The 20,549-nt window shown below is 29.0% G+C and overlaps 3 protein-coding genes across 3 annotated transcripts; 1 reads left to right on the forward strand and 2 right to left on the reverse strand.

Moving 5' to 3' along the window:
* Positions 1 to 453: 453 nt before the first annotated feature.
* Positions 454 to 7,637, reverse strand: HELRODRAFT_175172 (hypothetical protein; the record flags this gene model as incomplete). The annotated part of the gene is made up of 10 exons (XM_009022606.1): positions 454 to 498; positions 2,692 to 2,772; positions 2,996 to 3,216; positions 3,438 to 3,544; positions 3,666 to 3,949; positions 4,160 to 4,363; positions 4,531 to 5,021; positions 5,900 to 6,305; positions 6,431 to 6,618; positions 7,487 to 7,637. The coding sequence occupies 10 exons, from the start codon at positions 7,635 to 7,637 to the stop codon at positions 454 to 456; spliced, it is 2,178 nt and encodes a 725-aa protein (XP_009020854.1).
* Positions 7,638 to 11,384: 3,747 nt separating this feature from the next.
* HELRODRAFT_82245 (hypothetical protein) lies at positions 11,385 to 12,093 on the forward strand (the record flags this gene model as incomplete). Its single annotated transcript, XM_009022607.1, has 2 exons — positions 11,385 to 11,610; positions 11,798 to 12,093. Coding segments are annotated over 2 exons (522 nt in total), but the record flags the coding sequence as incomplete, so codon positions are not given.
* A 289-nt stretch (positions 12,094 to 12,382) lies between these two features.
* Positions 12,383 to 14,340, reverse strand: HELRODRAFT_175174 (hypothetical protein; the record flags this gene model as incomplete). Its single annotated transcript, XM_009022608.1, has 4 exons — positions 12,383 to 12,820; positions 12,893 to 13,219; positions 13,290 to 13,419; positions 14,264 to 14,340. 4 exons carry the CDS (start codon positions 14,338 to 14,340, stop codon positions 12,383 to 12,385), a joined length of 972 nt encoding a protein of 323 aa, XP_009020856.1.
* Positions 14,341 to 20,549: the final 6,209 nt, after the last annotated feature.

Here is a 20,549-nt window from a genome sequence, read left to right on the forward strand (position 1 = left end):
TGAATAAACAAAAGAATAATTGATCATTCATTATCGTTATACCAATTCAGATAATGTGATAATCCTCATCGTCTTCATCGCTTAGGAGGTTACTTAATAATAGGAAATTCTTGATATTAAATGTACATTCATCATCATTATTTATATTTAGACGTGTGTGTGTGTTATTAGCGTGTGGTGTGTGTTTTGTGAGTGTGTGTGTGTGCGTGAGTTTGTCTGTGTGTGGTCATTCTTTAACGATAACATTAGATAGCTTATAAATGGAGTTAAACGCGTTAGATGTAGCGACTACGGACAGACGTAATCTATTTAAATTATTTATTAATTCATTTATTCATGCATACATACATACATCAATTAATTTATTCATTCATTCATACATTAATTAATTCGTTCATTGATTCACTCGTTCGTTCGTTCTTTCGATCTATCAATCTTTACATATTTATTCACTCAACTAGATGTCAATTTGAAGAAAAGAAATCTTTTGTAACAGCACTAAAAATGTAAAAAGGAATAATAAGACTACTAATATTATTATAATTATTATTTTCATTATTATTATTATTTATTTAAGTACGAAATTTGGATCGAAGAATTTTAATTATACGAAATAATTTATACACTGAAGCAGCTGATATGGTTGGGATTCAACAACGTCAACGTTATCATCATCATTATTCATTCGATTACTCTTTTATTCATTCATTCATTCGTTCGTTCGTTCATCCATTCATTTACTTACCTATTCACTCATTCATTAGTTCAATTGTTCAATCATCCTCTTGTTTTTCTTCACGCAATGCTAATTTACATTTTATTCAGTATACAAACATTCATTCAATCTAATTAAAATAAAAGTCGGATTGAATGAACGAATAGATGAGATGAATGAATGAATGAATGAATGGATGAATGAATGATGAACGAAGGAAGGAACTACTGAGAGAATAAGCGAATGAATGAAAACTAAAAAATATCTATTTATATGAGTGAATGCACTAATCAATGAACAATTATAAAGATAAAAAATTAAATGAACCAGTAACACTGAATGAATGAAAGAATGAATGAATGAATAAATGAACGAATAAATGAACGAATAAATGAACGAATGAACAAGTAATTAAATGTAAGTACGAACGAATGAAAATGTAAGTACGAAAGAATGAACTAACGAATGATTGATTGATTGATTGATTGAGAGATGTGATGGATGAATTAAAATAAAGAGATTGAAAAAACACAAAACGGCAAGTAAAACAAAAAACCAATAAAGATTGATTGGAGGAGCGGAAAACGAGACTTATACATACATACATACGCATAAAGAAGTATTTGTGGTAAAAACTAATTAAAAATACTATCAAAAATAAGCATTCCATAATATTCGAAATGTATTTACTATAATTATCATAATGTTAATAATACTACTTATAATAATAATTATCATTATTATTATGTTAGAATAATTGATATATTTGATATAAACGTTACAATCTATTAATATCATTATTAACGATAAGAGTTATTTAGTATCTAAATATTACTTTTATTATTATTATTTATTATCCTTAATTATTCATAGTTTTTAATATTAATTTATTAATTATCATTATTATAAATATTTTCAATTCATTGATCACACGCACACACGGGCACACACACATACACACACATACGCACACACAAGCAAGCAGTTAACTATAAATGATCTAGAAATAGATCATCATCAACAGATTTTTATTATTATCAACAATTATGCAAACCAACAACAAATCTATAAAATGAATAATAATAATAATTATAGTAATAATCATCATCATTATGACAGCAGCAAAAAATAAAAACAATTTGGCCTGAAATTCACGATCTGATTTTACTTTTAAAAGGATGAAGCAAAAAATCGAATTCAAAGAACCATAACAAAGAAAATAAAAAAAAACCTGTAATTTTCAAGCATTGATATGAAAATTTTTAACAAATTAAGTATACATTTAGACACAGAAAGAGAGAGAGAGAAAAAAAAAGAGAAAGAGAGAAAGACTGAGAGTGAGAGAGAGCAAGAGAGAAAGAGAGGGAAATAAAAGATAAATAAATGAATATACTATCAACCAAAAATTCAATTAGTTTATTATGTTACAAAATATGTACAATGCAGTGATATAAATATTATCTAAAATATGAGTTTTAAAATGACTTTAAAATGAATGAAAGAGTGAACTGAACAATAAATAAATGAATAAAAATAAAATTTCATCACTAAAAGGTGAAAGAGTTTCAAATCATCATCGTCTAACTAAGAAACGTTCCAGCTGTTTCTGGATTGTACTACAACTGATCGGATTAACAAATCAATCAATCAAACCAACTAATCAGTCAAATCAAATTAAACTAACCAGTCATTCAATAAAAAAGATATCAACTAATTAACTGACCAACGAACTGACCAACCAATCAACGAACTGACCAACCAATCAACAAACTGACCAGACAATCAACCAGCCAACCAACCAGGCAACCAACCAACCAACCAACCAATCAATCAATCCATCAATCGAATAAACAATCAACCAACTAACTAGCGAACCAATCATTTAATCAAACCAATCAGACAACAGTTTGGATAGCATTATCCATCCCTCTTAATATTTTCCTTATCTCATTCTTCTTATGTGAGTACTTCCTGACGATTGACTCGATCTTGTTCTCTTCTTCTCTATTCAGTATCGCCAGAAAGTTGTTCAGTTCAGGCAGCGAGAATGCATTCCACTGTTTGTGGATTTGTGTATGTGTGTGTTTTTAAATTGTGTGGGTGTGTGTGTGTGAACGTGTGTGTGTGTGAACGTGTGTGTGTGTGAACGTGTGTGTATGAATGTGTATCTTCATGTGTTTCAAAATCGTAGTCCAAACTATCATATCACCATAACTGTTAACATTATCAATGATGCTAGCAATAGAGACATTAAAAACATTAAAAATAAAGTCAGCTAACAATAATCTCCCCTGTGGAATATTCCTGGAGGACGAATTGAGACCTGTGTAGGGCGTCCAAACCACCATCCAGCACCCATTTCAAGCAGATCTCCAATGGCAGCTCATGATCGAGTAACTTTCTCATGTGGCAAGTTGCGGTTGTCGTCGATGTCGTCGTCGTTGTGGGCGTCTGTGCTGTCGATGGATATGAATTGTAGCCACCACTGTCACTGCCATCATCTGATTGTAAGATTTTTATTATAAGACATAAAATTGTCTCCTCGTGAAAACTGTTTAAAGCAATAACATTAAGCCTAAAAAATTACCAAAATCTATTTATAGAAAATCTAAAAATAAACATTTTGAAAACAATTTATCTACACAAATGCAGAATTAATATAAACGATTACAAACGATAATTAATCACATGGTAATTTAATGAGGGAATGCAATCCACTCACGCTGGCAACTGTCGTGGGTTTTTTGAAACAATGCAAATTTTTTTGCATCATCAATGATGTTGAACTTGTTCAAAAGCGACTGTATTACTATGGGCACTGTAGACTCACTGTAAAATTATAAAATTAATTAGTTAATTAATTAATTACAATCGTACCCAATTATAGTTTAATTATGATATTTATATAATATCAATTATTTAATTATAATTATATAACAAAAATATTGACCTGGTGATGTGAACGACTTTGGAAATCCCGACAGGTAAATGGAAAGAACAGATGCTACTTTCACTATCGAATTTGTGAGGTAGGGAGCGAAATTTCGAACCAGCCTGATCGTTGGGGCTCTTATTTTTCGTTGAAGTATTTTTTATGGTATTATTAACATTATTGTCACTGAAGTTATCGCATCTGTCGACTGTGGATGTCGTCATAAGCTTCATGTTGATTGGCTGGGTGAGGTTCAAATTGATTATGATGGAGCCAATGAAAGATGAGGGATCTAATTCTGACTGTTGGGTGGTTGGTTGGTTGAAATTAAAAAAACAAATTTGTTAATTTGCCTAAACATCGTTCTGTTACTACAAAACTCCAAAACTACAATTGAATCTTAATGACAAATTCAACTTGGTCACTCAAAATGAAATAACCCGTTTTCATACATTATAATGAGACAAACAAAGCAAACAAACAATCAAGCAAACAGACAAACAATTAGTAACCAATTCCATCTGAAGCCCAAGTTTGTTACAGTTGAAGACTCTCAATTTCTGCTCCAGATCTAATCTGCTAATTGAAGATGCCAGTGAACTATAATTCAGACCAGCCATATTATTCTTATTTTTATCCATCCTTGCTACTAATGACGTCATTGATGACGTCATCGTTTCACTGTCACCTGTCTGGTAGGCAGAATCGGAACCATCCTGACATTGAAATTTTTAAAAATTGATTTATCAAAATTTTAAGCTCAATTAACAATATTGAAACACAAAAATAATGATACATAAATTATGTATACCAAATATTGAAACAATGATAAATAACAAAATTGCATTCGATCAAATCACAGTGAAATGAGCAACAATAACACCTTGTTTTTTCCACCACCAACACCATCATCATCATTCTTTTTAAGAGTGCCACAGTCATAATCACCATCAAGACGATCACCACCATCACCACGGACAGCATCATCTGCAGCAGCTGCAATAGCGCCTGTACAAATCCCGCCATCATCATCTTCATCGTCATACTGTGTGCATTTCTTCAGATATTTTTTAAAATTAGCATTGCTGTTAATAGGTTCACATCGTAGACATCTATTTGTCACATTATTATAGTTATTATTATTATTACCACTATTATCATTACAACAATTATTATTGTTACTACTGTAACAGTTGTTGCTGTCGAAATCGTTGACGTCATTAAGAAACTGCATCGAACTGATGGATTCAAAATATCCCGACTTCAATATTTCCCTACAAGAACTCCTCTTGGCGTTCAGACATTTAGGGCAAATGTGGCCAAGTATATCGAGGGATTGACTTCTTACGGGTATGCCACGGAAGTGACCACTCTCTGATTGGATGGAAAAGGTCAAGGTCAAGGTCAAATGTATGCATTTGTTATGGTTAAATGTTTAAATGTATGTTTAAAACTGCATTAATATAGTTTTAATATGCCCAAAGTATATGTGTGTTGAGAGTGATTTCCTTTGCTGAAAATTTATAAATATAATTAACATGCAAATGCCATAATATGATGCCTGCTTTGCTATATAAGATGTGTGTCAATAAAGATCAATACAGTTGACACATAAATTATTACAATTACTGACGACATATATATTCATTGGTGGTGATGATTTATCTTTTGTCATCTGATTCAATCAAATTCGTAAAAAAACTGGAACTGAGCTATCATATAAGATTGACAATACAACTAATCTTCCTCGTCTTATCAACTTTTGCATCATTACCATCATCACCGTCGTCATTACCATCTTCACCGTCATCATCGTCACCATCATCGTCATCATCAAAACCATCCTCCTCTTCATACTCGTCTTCATCACTTCACCATTCCAATCACTATCCATGCAGATGCCAATTCAGAGTGCATTATTTTGAAGCAGTGGTTACGTAAACATGTCTCACAAATAGACTTCTTTAGTTTTATTCATATCAGATTGCTACAAAATATATACACGTAAGATAAATAAATAAAAAAATATTAAAAATCAGAAAATCAATCAAAATGACAATTACTTATAAAAAAATTAACAATATATATATAAAAATTACAATAATAAATATATATATATATAGAGACATGCATGTATAATGCATGTACATTGTTAGGCATAATAGATAGAGTTAATGTAAGTTATTTTACTAAATGAAATAAAAATAAAAAATAATTAATAAATAGGAATAAGGAATTTTTCCTACACAAACCTTTTTTATTGAAGCCTGACATACTATTAGAACATGAGCTGCAGTCGTCATCATTTTCAGAACAGTTGATACTTTGATGAATTACTTGGTTGTTGTTGTTGGTGCTGTTGTTGTTGATGTTGCCACTTTTAATGTGTTTGCTGTTGCTAGATACATTATGCTTCCTTAATAAGTTAAAATAATTTTCATTTTTATGATCATTTTTAGTCGTAACATTTTCAAATGGGGCCAATGATATGTAATCTGATGAGTTTAAATCTCTAGATTTTCTGTTACCCATGTGGGAATGATTGTGGACAAATTTATCGTTCTCAGCTAGGATATGATAAGATGCTGTTGATGATAGAGTTTGATACTTTGGAGAGTTAGTGGCTAGCTCTGTTAAGACTTTGTTAAACTCGCTTACCTGGAATTTATTATTTGAAAAAAATTAATCTTTGAACAACTATTCAAAATAATTCATTTATATAAGTAATAACTTTTTAATTCTAAAAAAAATATAAAAAATTCAAGTGAGCAAAATTTTTTTACCTCATCGTGTAGAAATGATTTGGGCCTATCCTCAATGAAGTCATTCAAAGCAGCCTTATATGAGAGATTATGAGATTTAAACTTCAGTGGCTTGTCATCCGAACTCGTGTGGCTGCTTCTTGGCTTTGCAGTAGAATAGGTAAGCGGAGGGGATGACGAAAACAACGAAAAGGAATCACTGAAGGAATCTGAATTTTTTTTTCAAAAAATTGGTAAATTAAATGAAATGAATGGAAGTAACTAAATAAATAAATAAATGATTGCTAAATGAATCTATCAAATTATGTTTTGGTACTCAATCATATATAAGGATATAAATAGTTTATATTAAAAATTAGTTTTATACAAATGCACATAATCATATGTCATTCACCATTCAGTTAATTATGTTATTATCTATATATTTGCTTCAATTAAAAGCATAATTATTTGTTAAGCAAAGAAAGATAAAGGCATAATTATACTCAGTTGATAATAATAAATAATGACATAGATAAATAGATGCTTTACAATAAGTGCATTCTATATTATATATAATTCTATATAATTCCATTACATATTTCAATTAAATACCATCCTAGTTTTAGTAATCTAGTAATGCTACACATGTGAATTGTATATATTATATTATCATAATATAATAGAATATATTATATAATTATGTTTTAATTACATACTATAATTAATATAATATATATAATATATTATATAAAATATATATATAATTATAATAGTATGTTGTAATAATGACAATAAGTTACAGCAGCTAAAAGAAAATCTCAGTTAATATTAAATAAATAACTGATTTATAACAATAACAATTTATAACAATAAGTTACAGCAGCTAAAAGAAAATCTCAGTTAATATTAAATAAATAACTGATTTAAAATGCTATCACTATGATAAAAACATTAACTAAATTAAATAATATTTATTTATATAATCATAATATTATTAGTTAATTATTAATTATTATAATCAAAATATAATAATCAATGTATAATTATTTATAATCATTAGTGATCAAAATCAATTTCAAAGGTTTACACAACAACCATCATTGATGAGGAGGGCATCGAACAAGGCCAAGGTTTCCTCGAAGTCTATTTCAAATTGGTCTGCCCGGATTTCTGCCAGCGAGTAACCATCTTCCTCTTCCTCAGTTGGAGAATCAGAATCATCTTCATAATGAAAATAACTGGCCATTCCATTAAATAAATTTTGAAAAAAGTTATTATATCAAATCTATAAAATGTTTTAAAAATTAATTGTAGTTTAATATTTGAACGTCACGGTCATATCGGTCCAGAATTTAATTAATTAATATTAATATACATCCGAAACACTTAAAAATTCCAAGTAAAAGTTATTGGGATAAGAACGGATGATCGAACTAATAGCCAAATGAGTTTTATTTTTTTTATTATTCCACTGTGTTATCACATATATTTGGAATATTATTAATATATTAATGTTATATATTGTTATCATTGCATTACATAACTCCACATATATATAATAAACATTATTGTCATCTGTTATATAAAATACTACATCTAAACCTAATAAATACATTCTGTATAATATGACAGGTAGAAGTTTAGCAGTAGAAGAAAAGTAATGACTAATTAGTTTATAGTTCTTGCACTATCAGGTTCACGCACATGTGTAATTACAAGGACAACGTGTAGGTGGATTTTGTTCGTCATAGAGGTAATGATGGGACCGTTCGTGTATGACGTAACGTTCCAATGGAGAAAGGAAGAGAAGGCTTGAGATTTTGTTAAGATGTGTAATAGCAAGTGAAATTTGTTATGTGACAACTTATTTCTGTTAAAACTGAAATATTTTCAAAAATATAACAACTAAATTAAAAAACTTTATAAGTTAAATGGTTGATAAACTTCGTATAATAATGGTTATTATAAATAAAATTAACTTAACATTTACAATTTTGGTATTTTCTATACATAAATACATTCAGGGTAGCTATGAGGTGTTTTTACATAGTGTAAACTTCGTTAATACGAGCATCTTTTGAATTCTATTTTTAAAACAATTTTGAATTTCAGAAATTCAAAATGGGATGATATATTGTTGCGAATTTATAAATTAAAAATAAAAAGAAACACAAAACACCTGAAACTCAACCTTGAAAATCTCGAAAAAATTACATAAAATCCTCTTCAAGTTAATTTAACGGTAGCTAATTTTGCCAACCAATTAAAAAATAATTGATTAAGTTGTTGATGTCTTGATGAAAGGTAATAACCCTACACCTGTCTCGTCAAAGGATAAATAGAAATGTTTCCAACTTTTAAGTATTTCAGAAAACCATCAATTTGATAGTAGTCAAGCAGTTTTCTGAAATATTTTAAAAATCTAGTGAACAGAAATGGAATGACTGAATGAAGCGAAAGGTTATATATATATATATATATATATATATATATATATATATATATATATATATATATTTCAAAAATTCAACACTACTTTCAACGTTGTTCAACTTTTTCATATTTCTTTTTAATTTATTAATTTCCGAGAAATTAGACATTTTATTGTTTTTTTTTAAATTTTTATTAAATAAATTTGCAAATAGCTATTTCGAGTTATAAATAACTCATCTTCAGTGCATTATATATAAGGTATGTAAGATATTTGATATAAAGGAACAAGTAATTATTAATTTATATAAATTATTTAATTAAAACAGAAAACCAATAAAGTAAATTTAATAACTATAAACAATATAAAACGCGATTTTTAAAATTTTAAAATTTTAAACGCAGTTTTTTTTAAATTTATTTTAAAATTTTATGAATTTAAAATTTTAAAATGAATTTTAAAATGCTAACTCAACAGAACATAAAACACCGCTATTAACTGGAGACTACAGACCAGGTTATATGTATGGTACTGTCAAAATTCACAAAACTGGCAACCCACTTCGTCCAATAATTAGTCAAATACCAACAGTCACATATAATGTAGCAAAATGGCTCAACAACATCCTAACTCCATATATCCCAAATGAACATTGCATTTCTTCATCATCAGAATTTATTCACATCCTAAAAACTAGATCATCATCAGGCATCATATCATCAATAGATGTGGATATTTACCTTAACAACCATAATATAAACAATTAAAAAGAAATATGAAAAAGTTGAACAATGTTGAAAGTAGTGTTGAATTTTTGAAGTGTTGCGTTAACAATAGTCTGTTACCAAAATATATATATATATATATATATATATATATATATATATATATATATAACCTTTCGCTGTTGAGTTCGAATTTTAAAAAGAACCAACTCATTGAACAAACAATATCTCTAAAATAAATGCTAACCAATTACTCCTGCTGAAAACATTTTTTCATAATTTATAGAGAATAAATTAATTAAAGCGTGGATAATAAATGTCAGTTCAGTTGAGTGTGTCCAAGATGAAGCATTCATTATTTACGGCACATAATCATTAGACGTTGTGGTGCCCTTCGTTATTTTCAGTAGTAGCATCATCAATTTCATAGACGGGCACGCCTCGGTGAACAGTGCCTCTCCGTACGAGTTAAAAATAGTTGACAACAAAGAACTAATTTATAAGCATAGCATAGTTGGAGCATTTATCATGGGCCTAAGAGTTATTGGTAATGTGTTTTCAAAATTTTTGTTAATTTTAATGCAATAAAAACAAATGTAAGTTAGAAATTAAAACTAAAAGCTGAAATATTTCACAGTTACTGGAAAAAATTATTTGAATACAAATAAAAAAATTGAGCAAAATATTAAAACAACAAAACAAAACGTAGAACGCAGTTCAATTTCAATAAAACCTCAAACTCGATGACCAATATGTAGAAGATAAATGAAAAAATAAGTTTTAAAAGTTACAAAATTAAAGCAACATTAGAAATGAACACCAGTGTTGTAAAAATAAACATAGCGGTGCGGAACACCATTACATGCAAATGAGTCGTGCAAATTTGCTATTGTGTTAAACATTCAACGCTCAGTTTTTTAACCACTGGAACAGCAAAAAATTGTGAATTTATAACGAAGGAATTTTCAGTATATTAGTCAACCTACCTAGAGAGGATGTATTTCAATTTCTAATTCATGGAGGTAGGAGAATGATCGAAATTCTGACTTTACTTTTCCTTTTGTTTGCAGTGCAGCCTGCGTGGAGCTTGGGCTACACAAACACCCTTCAGTTCAGAGGACCATACACGTATCAACTGTCAAATGATGGAGGCAGTCAACAGTGCGGCTATACTCAATCAAATTCAATCAGTTTCATTTCTCGATCGAAATTACACTGTGCTCTGAAGTGCATTCCGTTTAGTGGCTGTCTGGGCGTTAATTTTTACCTGTCCACTAGAAAATGTGACCTGTTTTACAGCAACGAATTCTCAATTTTCAATCAGTCTGTGTTGCCGGCTGATTGCCTTTTATATTTGGTAAAAAATTCAATTTACTTTTTTTAATTTTGTAAAAATATTGAATAAAAAATTAAACAATGTTTCTGAAACAACTCAATTTTAACACTTAAAAGAACAAGCAAAGTCGTGAAAGATATCTATCGCCAAGTATGTAACCAACCACGATGTCATAATATACTTTTTAAAAAGTTGCACAAAAATAATATTCTTTTCTTTTTGCAAAACTTATGCTTTGCATTGGATGAAACATCAAATCAATGAAAAAAATTGCCAACATAATATAACGCTACACCGCTTTTTAGCAAAATTGATGACGCGAAGATAATGTTACGTTTTAATATAACCGTCAACATACTCTAAGCCATTTATCACATTCAATTAAAATCAGGATTTTTTAGTACATTGAAGCTGTTTGTATTATTCAATAAAACATAAATTCTTATAACCTCAATTTTTCTAATACTTACAGATCTACCAACATACGGTTACGACTTGACATGGACGCTCATTCAGCAGAGAACTGACGGCTGGTTGTCTTTTGATAAAAACTGGCAGCCTTATAGGGATGGCTTCGGCGATTCCTTCAACTATTGGATGGGTTTGGAAGCCATATATCAACTCACAAAGGGTCAAAACTATCGTCTGCAGATTCAAGTTCTCGATTTTTTTGGAAATCTTTTCATAGATATTTATGAAACATTCTATTTGGGACCAGAGTCTTCTAGTGAGAATTCAAACTTAATTTCAAACAAAATTGCTTTTAAATTTTACCTTAGCTTGCAGTAATTTATTCACTGATTTTAGTTTGTTGCAATTGTAAAATTTTAAAAATAACAATGACGACAGAGGTAAACACTGATAACATATAACTTCATTTCGACTCCAAAACATTATTTCCATCTATGAAACAGACTACCCTCTGTTTGCATCTGGATGGATTGGTTACAGTGGTGACGTCTTCAACGACCCTGCCGACCCTTGGAGAAGCACAGGCGATGGCATCCCGTTTTCAACCAGGGATCGTGACAACGACAACAGTTGGCTATTTTGTTCATACTTGATAAACGGTGGTTGGTGGTACAATGACTGCACGAAAATCAATTTGAACGGCGTCTACTTGATAGAACCCAGTTTTAGATATTACTTTTATTTTCCACCTTATTACATTCTACCCTTCAAATGTCGAATGCTTATCCAACAAAGATAGTTTATTAATAGTTACATTTAGCCTGTTCTATCTGGGAATATTTGCTGGAACATTAATAGCATTCATAACGAGTGAAGTTACTTTCAAAGATTAAACTGACGCGTTTTAATTTATACCTTTTAGTTTTAAACTAAAAAGACAGCTTACCATTTCTCACTTTATTGTGAGCTTTTCATCATTTTCCAATCACATTCATAATGCGTAATTTAAAAAATTTCATATTGAAAATTCAAGAACTGTATAAACAAATCATAATTATTTTTTATTTTCAGAAACAATGTTACTGTTATCAAGTGTTTTTTGTATTTGCTGGTACTTTACATTTTTTCACTTGTTTTTTTAACTCTTTACCTTGTGCAATATTTTCAATATTGTTATCATTAACGAGTCCTTCTGTTTTTTTCTTATTCTTTTCACCAAGATCATTTGATATATTTTCTTTAAATTGATTCTTTTTTTCGATATTATCCTTGTCTGGAATTTTAGCAGCTGGATCAGCTTTGGCTTTTTCGTGTTTATCTTTGGCAGAACTCATCTTCTCCGAAAAATTTTTCGATTGAAGTTCTTTGAGTGTGAAGGGCCTTAGATTTGAGATTTGATTCACATCACCTTTCACACAATCAGACAACAAGTCAAAAGTTATTTCATTTTCAGATGAATGTGATTGTTGTAATTTAGATATGCCAGATGTTGCCTTGAGGATTTCATTGTAAATGTCAAAATTTTTCTGAAATATAAAAATTTGAAAAAGTGTTTATGTACAGTTTGTATTATTTATATTTAGTAATAAAAAACAAACTTTTTCAGTAGAAGGAAAAGAGATTTTGATCTTTACAAGTGTGTTTTTTCCAAGCCAATCAACAATTTTATCAATTTTAATCGCAAGATCATTTTTAGATATATGAGAACTGATAGCAAGAGATTTCTGATGAATTTTCATTTTTTTAGATTCCTGTTTTTGTTTCTTTTCAATTTCTATATAAGTTTTCAGGTTTACCAGCTTGTAGATGGCATGTGGCTGAGCAGATTCATCAACACAACAAATCTTTAAACCTTTCTCTATAGATAAAGATTTTAACCTGTTCCATTTCATCACCCCTATCTCTTTATCAGATTCATCTAAAACCTAAGGAAATTTTTAATTAAAAATCAAATAAAAACCTATTTCATCAAAAAAAAGTAGTAAGCTAAACTACCAAGACATTATGCTTAACAGGTGCAAGTGATGATGCCTTGTGAGCACACCTATACAACTCCAAGTTAAACCCTCTGGGACTGATGAATTGCCTTGTTGATGCCAATGTACCTTTACTTTGAGAGCTGAGTCTGCAATTCAATTTTAAAATTGAAATTTATATATAGGAATTCATAAATGTATATCATTTCAAGAAATCATGTTAAAATGGGGATAAAAAAAGGTTTTATAAAAATAAAATTAACCAAGGACAATTTTTATTTTTTAAATATATGAATAATATGTATTTTGAGAATACAAATTACAAATGATTTGGTCTATTAATTTAATAAACTTTGTAGCTGAGCGTGAATGATTTGATTTGGTAGTTTAAATTATATTATAATTAAAATTATAGTAATTATTAATATAATTTAATATTTAATAAAGTCTTTAATTAGCTACCTACTACTACTTTAAAGTCTTTAATCATTCATGCTCAATTACATAGTTAATTAAATTAATGAACCAAATTATTTGTACTAATTTAATTTCTCTAATTTCTCTACTAATTTAAAGTCTTTAATCATTCATGCTCAATTACATAGTTAATTAAATTAATGAACCAAATTATTTGTAATTTGTATTCTCATGATACAAGATATTCCTATATAATTAAAAATTATTTTTAAAAAAATTTAACTTTTAACAACTGTCATAAAAAAGTTTACTTTAAAGTTTAAAATAATACAATTTATTATATGATTATAAAACAATTTATTGGTGTACTAATTGGTTAAGAAAATTTAAAATTTTGAAGATGATAATGATAAAAAAATGATAATTTAAATTTTAATTATATTAAAATTAAATATTAAAATTAAAAAAAGCAACCCTCAACCCTACTGTACTCATCAAAAACTAGGAATCGCAATTAAAAAAAAATTGAAATTTTTATTAAAATTTAAATGAAACTATTAATATCACCAACGATACCTGACAAACAAGCTTTCAAACGGTAATGTTTTTTTAACACAAAACGACACACGAAACAAGCTCAACCGAACAGCCATTTTAAGACAAAAGTGCACTGGTTTATTTTCACGAAAATTGGCATTTGGCAGAACGGGCAACATATTATATATATATATATATTTTTGTTTTGGTAAAAATATATATATAGGGCAGACCATATATGTAGAATAAAATATCTAAATATATCATTATATAACATATGGTATATATAAAAATTATCTAGATTGCAGACCATTTAAATAACATACTCAGAATAGTCTGCCTCGATCATATATATGATAGATAGTATCATTCTGTATATATATGTTACGGACAAGACAGTGTACGTGAGTTCTCAACAGTTTCATATTTCCAAATATTATCGAGCTGATTCAGCTAATGGTTGAAAAGGTAAAAAAATATTGAAAGTTCTCTCACCAGCTGACTGAGTTCGAATATAAGATGGATCTCGACTTGAGGATAGTAATCTTCGCAATAACATTATTTAAATGTATGTGATCAAAATGATGTGTTATTTTAAACGTCACATCACGTCAAATCTTTTTCTAAAGTTAGAAAACGGCTTGAATAAGAGTTCGTTTATTTCCAATGACTGATTGTTTGATCAAACAAACCTTATGTTTCAAGCTGTATGTGTAATTGATCACCCAACAGCCAATAAGATTTGACAGCCAAGTGACAGGCACGGGCGACTCAGTACTATTTATTAAATTTTATAACTGGTTCATATCTTGTTTTCATTTTTATATAATATTGTGATCAACTTGATATTTTATATACTGGTACTGCGTGTTGTCCTGTCGTATTCTTCCATCTTCCTACTATAAATTTGACTGGAAGCGTGGCGTGGATTCGAGATCCGATGATCGCCGGGAGCTGGTAAAACAAATTAAGGAAAAATTAAGTTTAACATTTCTGTTGTAAACAATATAAAACTGTTAGATTTAAGTATCTAAATTTTTTTATTTGAGCTTTTTAAGCCACTTCAAGTCAAACTTTGACCACTACTCAATATTACAAAACGCTTTAATCGTTTTGATTGCCAAAAATTTTTTCTACAAGTATATAATGAATTTTTTGTACGTACGTATGTATGTATGTATGTTTGTTTGTATGTATGTATGTATGTATGTATGTATGTATATATGTATGTATGTATGTATGTATGTATGTATGTATGTATGTATGTATGTATGTATGTATGTATGTATGTATGTATGTATGTATGTATGTATGTATGTATGTATGTATGTATGTATGTATGTATGTATGTATGTATGTATGTATGTATGTATGTATGTATGTATGTATTTATGTATATATATATAAATATATACTATATCATATTGTAGATTAAACATTCTACAAATATACATCATATATATGTCTGCAAAAACGATAACACATTACGTTCATAGTTGTTGTGTAAAATTATATTTCCTATAAAGGTATTGAGGTGTACTTCTGTTACTTCGGTTATCGTTGCTGGCTCGGATCGATTGGTGATACCGACTTTTGTCGGTTTGTGATGATCAGTGGGGAATTATCAGTAGCAGTTTATCAGACTGGATTTGATATTTTACCGATTTAATGAAATACTATGACGATATACATTTCCATTACTTTAAAAAAAAATACTATTTGTATGGTTATTTTATCAACTTCAGATATTGTTTGCTAAAAATTAGTTTATCATAAATAAATAAATATTTATCAAAAATTTATAATTTAATATTAGCCAAAAGCTGACTTGTTGATATAAATCAAAACCACACATACATACTGATGAATGAATGGGTAGTTGTTAGTTTCACGGATTACTCTATTGCTACACATAAACGTTAGTAAAAATTTATAGTGAAACAAATTTTATTTATTTCAAATAAACTTTCAATAAAAGTAATATAACTTAACGTATGCGGTATTTTCCATTTGCAAATGATTAATAGGCTTGAGTTTTTTTTCGTATGATGCTATAATTGTGAACAATTCTTATAACGTCTTCGCTAAAAATAGATCAGTGAATTTTTGCAATTTTCAAAGTAAAAAAAAAGAAGATAAAATTAATTAATAAATCTAAAATAAAGGTTTCGGAGAAAATGTATGGGAAAGATGAAAGCAGTACAACAGAGAAAACAGTATGGAAAACTGTGAAGGATATGGAGGAGAATGGAAAATGACACTGATGAGTTGTTTAGGATTAAATATGATTTTTGCTAACAGCACTTGAAATAACGAAAACAAAACAAAGCAAAAAGAAACAAAAACGTAAATTAAAAAGGATTTACTAAAAAGGAAGAGAGGTAAAAAAATAAACTAAAGAAGAAAAAAAAGAAGAAGGCAAGTTGAAGTGTGCGCTACTCTCACTAAAACTTTTACAAAAAATACTTTCTCACGAACGAGTAACCTTAGAAGGTTGTTGTATATTTGGTAGATGCATATGTTGTTGTGTGCCTGCGCCAAGAAACCAACAAATATAATATAAAAATAAAACATATAAATAAATATAAAACATGATTTAAACATTCAAGTTATACATATAAACGTTTATCAACGGTTTGTATAGCCGTTAAACTGTTAAGTACAAGCATTGTATGTTCGTTCATTCATCCTATGTACCTAGCGAACAAATCCAAGAAGCCTAACACATATTCTAAATAAACACATATAAAATCATGGATAGAAAAATACAGATGTTTCTCATACAATCACATCCACAAACAGCAGCAGAACAAGCGCTCACACACACATACACGCATACACACACATACACGCACACACACACATACACGCACACACACACGCCAGCAAACGTACCTAGATGCAAAATAATATTTATTTGATAATTTTTTCAACATTCACGCTTTGTTTGTTCATTTGATATTTTTTCCCTCTCCATTCATTCATTCATTCATTCATTCATTCATTCATTCATTTATTCATTTTACTTCACTCAGTTAGTCGTTCACTACTGATGTGTTTATTCCTTAATACACTTAATTAATTCTTTCATTCTTTCATTTTTTGATTCTTATTTGTTTCACCATTTTTGTATGTTTACATCATTTTTTATCACATTTACCGTCTCGAGAGATTGATATAAAAACATAAAAAACTAAACCTCACCAAGTTTTAACTATCGAGTTGACCGAGAATGAATAAAGGAAAGATTGAGTGAACGAATGAATGACTGAAGAAATTTGCTGCTTTGAAGTAAATTGAAAGACTGCTCAACATTGAAAAATAAGTTGTCTATTAGATTTCCACACTTTTAAAATAAATCCAATTAGGAAAGGATTGACCAAAAAATTTGATTTAAATTGAGTTTACATTAAAAACTGGTTAGAAATAGTTGGAATTGCCACAATACTCTCTTTCGACATCCAGATTGTTACAAACTATCATGAAGAATTATTCTCAATCATCATTTTCATGTTCCGTACAAACACACTCAAACAGACATTCAAACAAACAAACAGACAGACGAGCATATACAACCAAAATATTAATGAAACTTCTGTTCAGACAAATTGATTAACTGTTAATTTCAGACAGCTGTTGCCATCTTCTAGACAAGTCTGCAAATGCATACTGCCTACCTACCAACCTATCATAAACATCATCTGTTGCGCTGTGCACTGGTTCAACTGCACTCAATTCCAATCAGTTCTTACATCGTTAATTTGCTGTGATGAAATTTTTTATATAACCTTGCCTGCAAAGCATCCAAATCAACATAGAAAAAAAGCCGCAAATGCATTTATCATTATTTATGAATCATAATATTACTAGGGTAGATAAACATTGAAGTGAATGTCAGACTTTGCATACGCGAATTAATCTTTCTTAGTTAATAACTAACGTAAATAACTAACGATGAAATTGTTACCAGTGTAGAAGTAAACCAGGGCAGATTTTTCAAAATAAAGTTTTGCTAGTTTCTACTCTCTCTCATTTGCACGTAAAACTTCAAAGCGTGACAGGTTATGATTGAAAAAATCTACTCTTTCTTCATGTATACCTGATGATAATTCGAACCATTCTGAAAGTTATTCAATCAGGTCTTTGTAAGTTGGTTGGGAGTGGTTGATGTTTTGCGGTTTTGCTCTGATGTTTGTTTGTTCGTTCGTTGTTTGTTTGCTGCTTGTATGTTTGTGGTGGTCGTGTATTGCGAGTTATTTTGCTAAGTTACTTTGTCACGTTGCGTTATTGCGTCATTTTTACTGCTGTAGTATGGCTGTATTAAATTAATCGAATATCACACTGTAAAATTTTAATTTGACCATGTTCTTAAACAAACGACCAAACCAATAGCAAGATGATGGTGTGAATGTGTATTATGTATTATTATCGAAGACATCTTTATGGTTAAACGGTGTACTAGTAACTGAAAAACAACTAAAAACAGCTCGTGTATGCGGGGTTGTTTTGTTATTTTGGTATCTATACATCCTGGTATTACATAAACACACATACATATGTGTGTGTGTTGCACACGTGGATATAGGTTAAGGAAGTTTATATTCATGACGTCAACCTAAGAAAACAATTTTTCAAACCAAAAATCGTAAATAAAAATGTCAAAAACAGAGTTTTTTTTTTACAGTAGAGTTTCTAAAAGAAAATAATAATAATAATAATAATAATAAAAGAGGCAACATGATTGTAAAATAACAACATAAACAAAAAAATATCAACAAAGATAAAGAGAAAAAAAATCCAAAGAATAAAAACACGAACAATAACAAAGAAACAAAACAAATATAGCATCAACAGTTATAAAACAACGATGATAATAATAACATAACAATAATATCATCAATAATAGTAATAATAACAACAAAAATAGTAAAAAAACAGAAATACCAAAATGACATCAAAAAGGCAAAACCAATGGTGACGAAAATGATTTTTTTCATAAGTTTTTGCTGTCATTAATGTAGTCTTTCTCTAACGTTAATGTTATTAATGCCATTATTAGGAAATCTTGAATACGTTTTGATATTACAAATACACATGCACACACAACCACACACACACACACACACACACACACACACACACACACACACACACACTCACAGACAAACACACACACAAACAAACACACAAATTTCTATTATTACTGTTACTGTAGTTTAAATTGATATTTTTGTTTGAAAGTTCTCGGCTAGGGACAGGATTATCGTTATTGTTACTATTATTTATTGTTATTATTATTAATATTATTATAGAAAAGACACGGCAGTTGAACTCTTCGTTACTCATGTTATTATTTGAAGTTCTGTTTGGGAAAACTTTTAAGAAAGGTTTTTCTCTCTCTTGTATATCTTTGTTTTTTTAACTATCATTCTATGGCTCTTTAAGCTGTGTTGATGTTGTGTATGTACACATATACACACGTACACATTCATACACACACCCATACACACACACACACATACAAACACACATACGTATACACATACAGACATTTAAGCACATATTAGGTTATCAAAAAAAGTTACCTATATGTGTAAAAATGTACCTATATAGTTATAAATATGTATTATTAAAATTATACACTATGTGTATTTATATGTGTAGGTGTATTTTTGAGTATCAATGCACATATTATATATATAATCATCTATGCGTATCTTTTTATAAGTAATCTTAATAAATGTATAATTATATACATATATACATACAAACATACTACATACTACATGCATACATACATACATATATACATACACACATACATACACACACACACACATACATACATACAAACATTTTTATCTTTATCAAAACAAACCTAACATCACCTCGTCGTTGATGATGTGTAGATTGTTGTTGGTTATATTTTCTATTAAGCTTATATTATTATTATCTATTATGTTTCTCATACATATATCTTCATCAATCAATCAATCAATCAATCAATCAATCAATCAATCAATCAATCAATCAATCAATCAATCAATCAATCAATCAATCAATCAATCAATCAATCAATCAATCAATCAATCAATCAATCAATCAATCAATCAATCAATCAATCAATCAATCAATCAATCAATCAATCAATCAATCAATCAATCAATCAATCAATCAATCAATCAATCAATCAATCAATCAATCAATCAATCAATCAATCAATCAATCAATCAATCAATCAATCAATCAATCAATCAATCAATCAATCAATCAATCAATCAATCAATCAATCAATCAATCAATCAATCAATCAATCAATCAATCA

This window comes from Helobdella robusta (assembly GCF_000326865.2).
Source record: "Helobdella robusta unplaced genomic scaffold HELROscaffold_32, whole genome shotgun sequence".
NCBI classification, from domain to species: Eukaryota; Metazoa; Annelida; class Clitellata; order Rhynchobdellida; family Glossiphoniidae; genus Helobdella; species Helobdella robusta.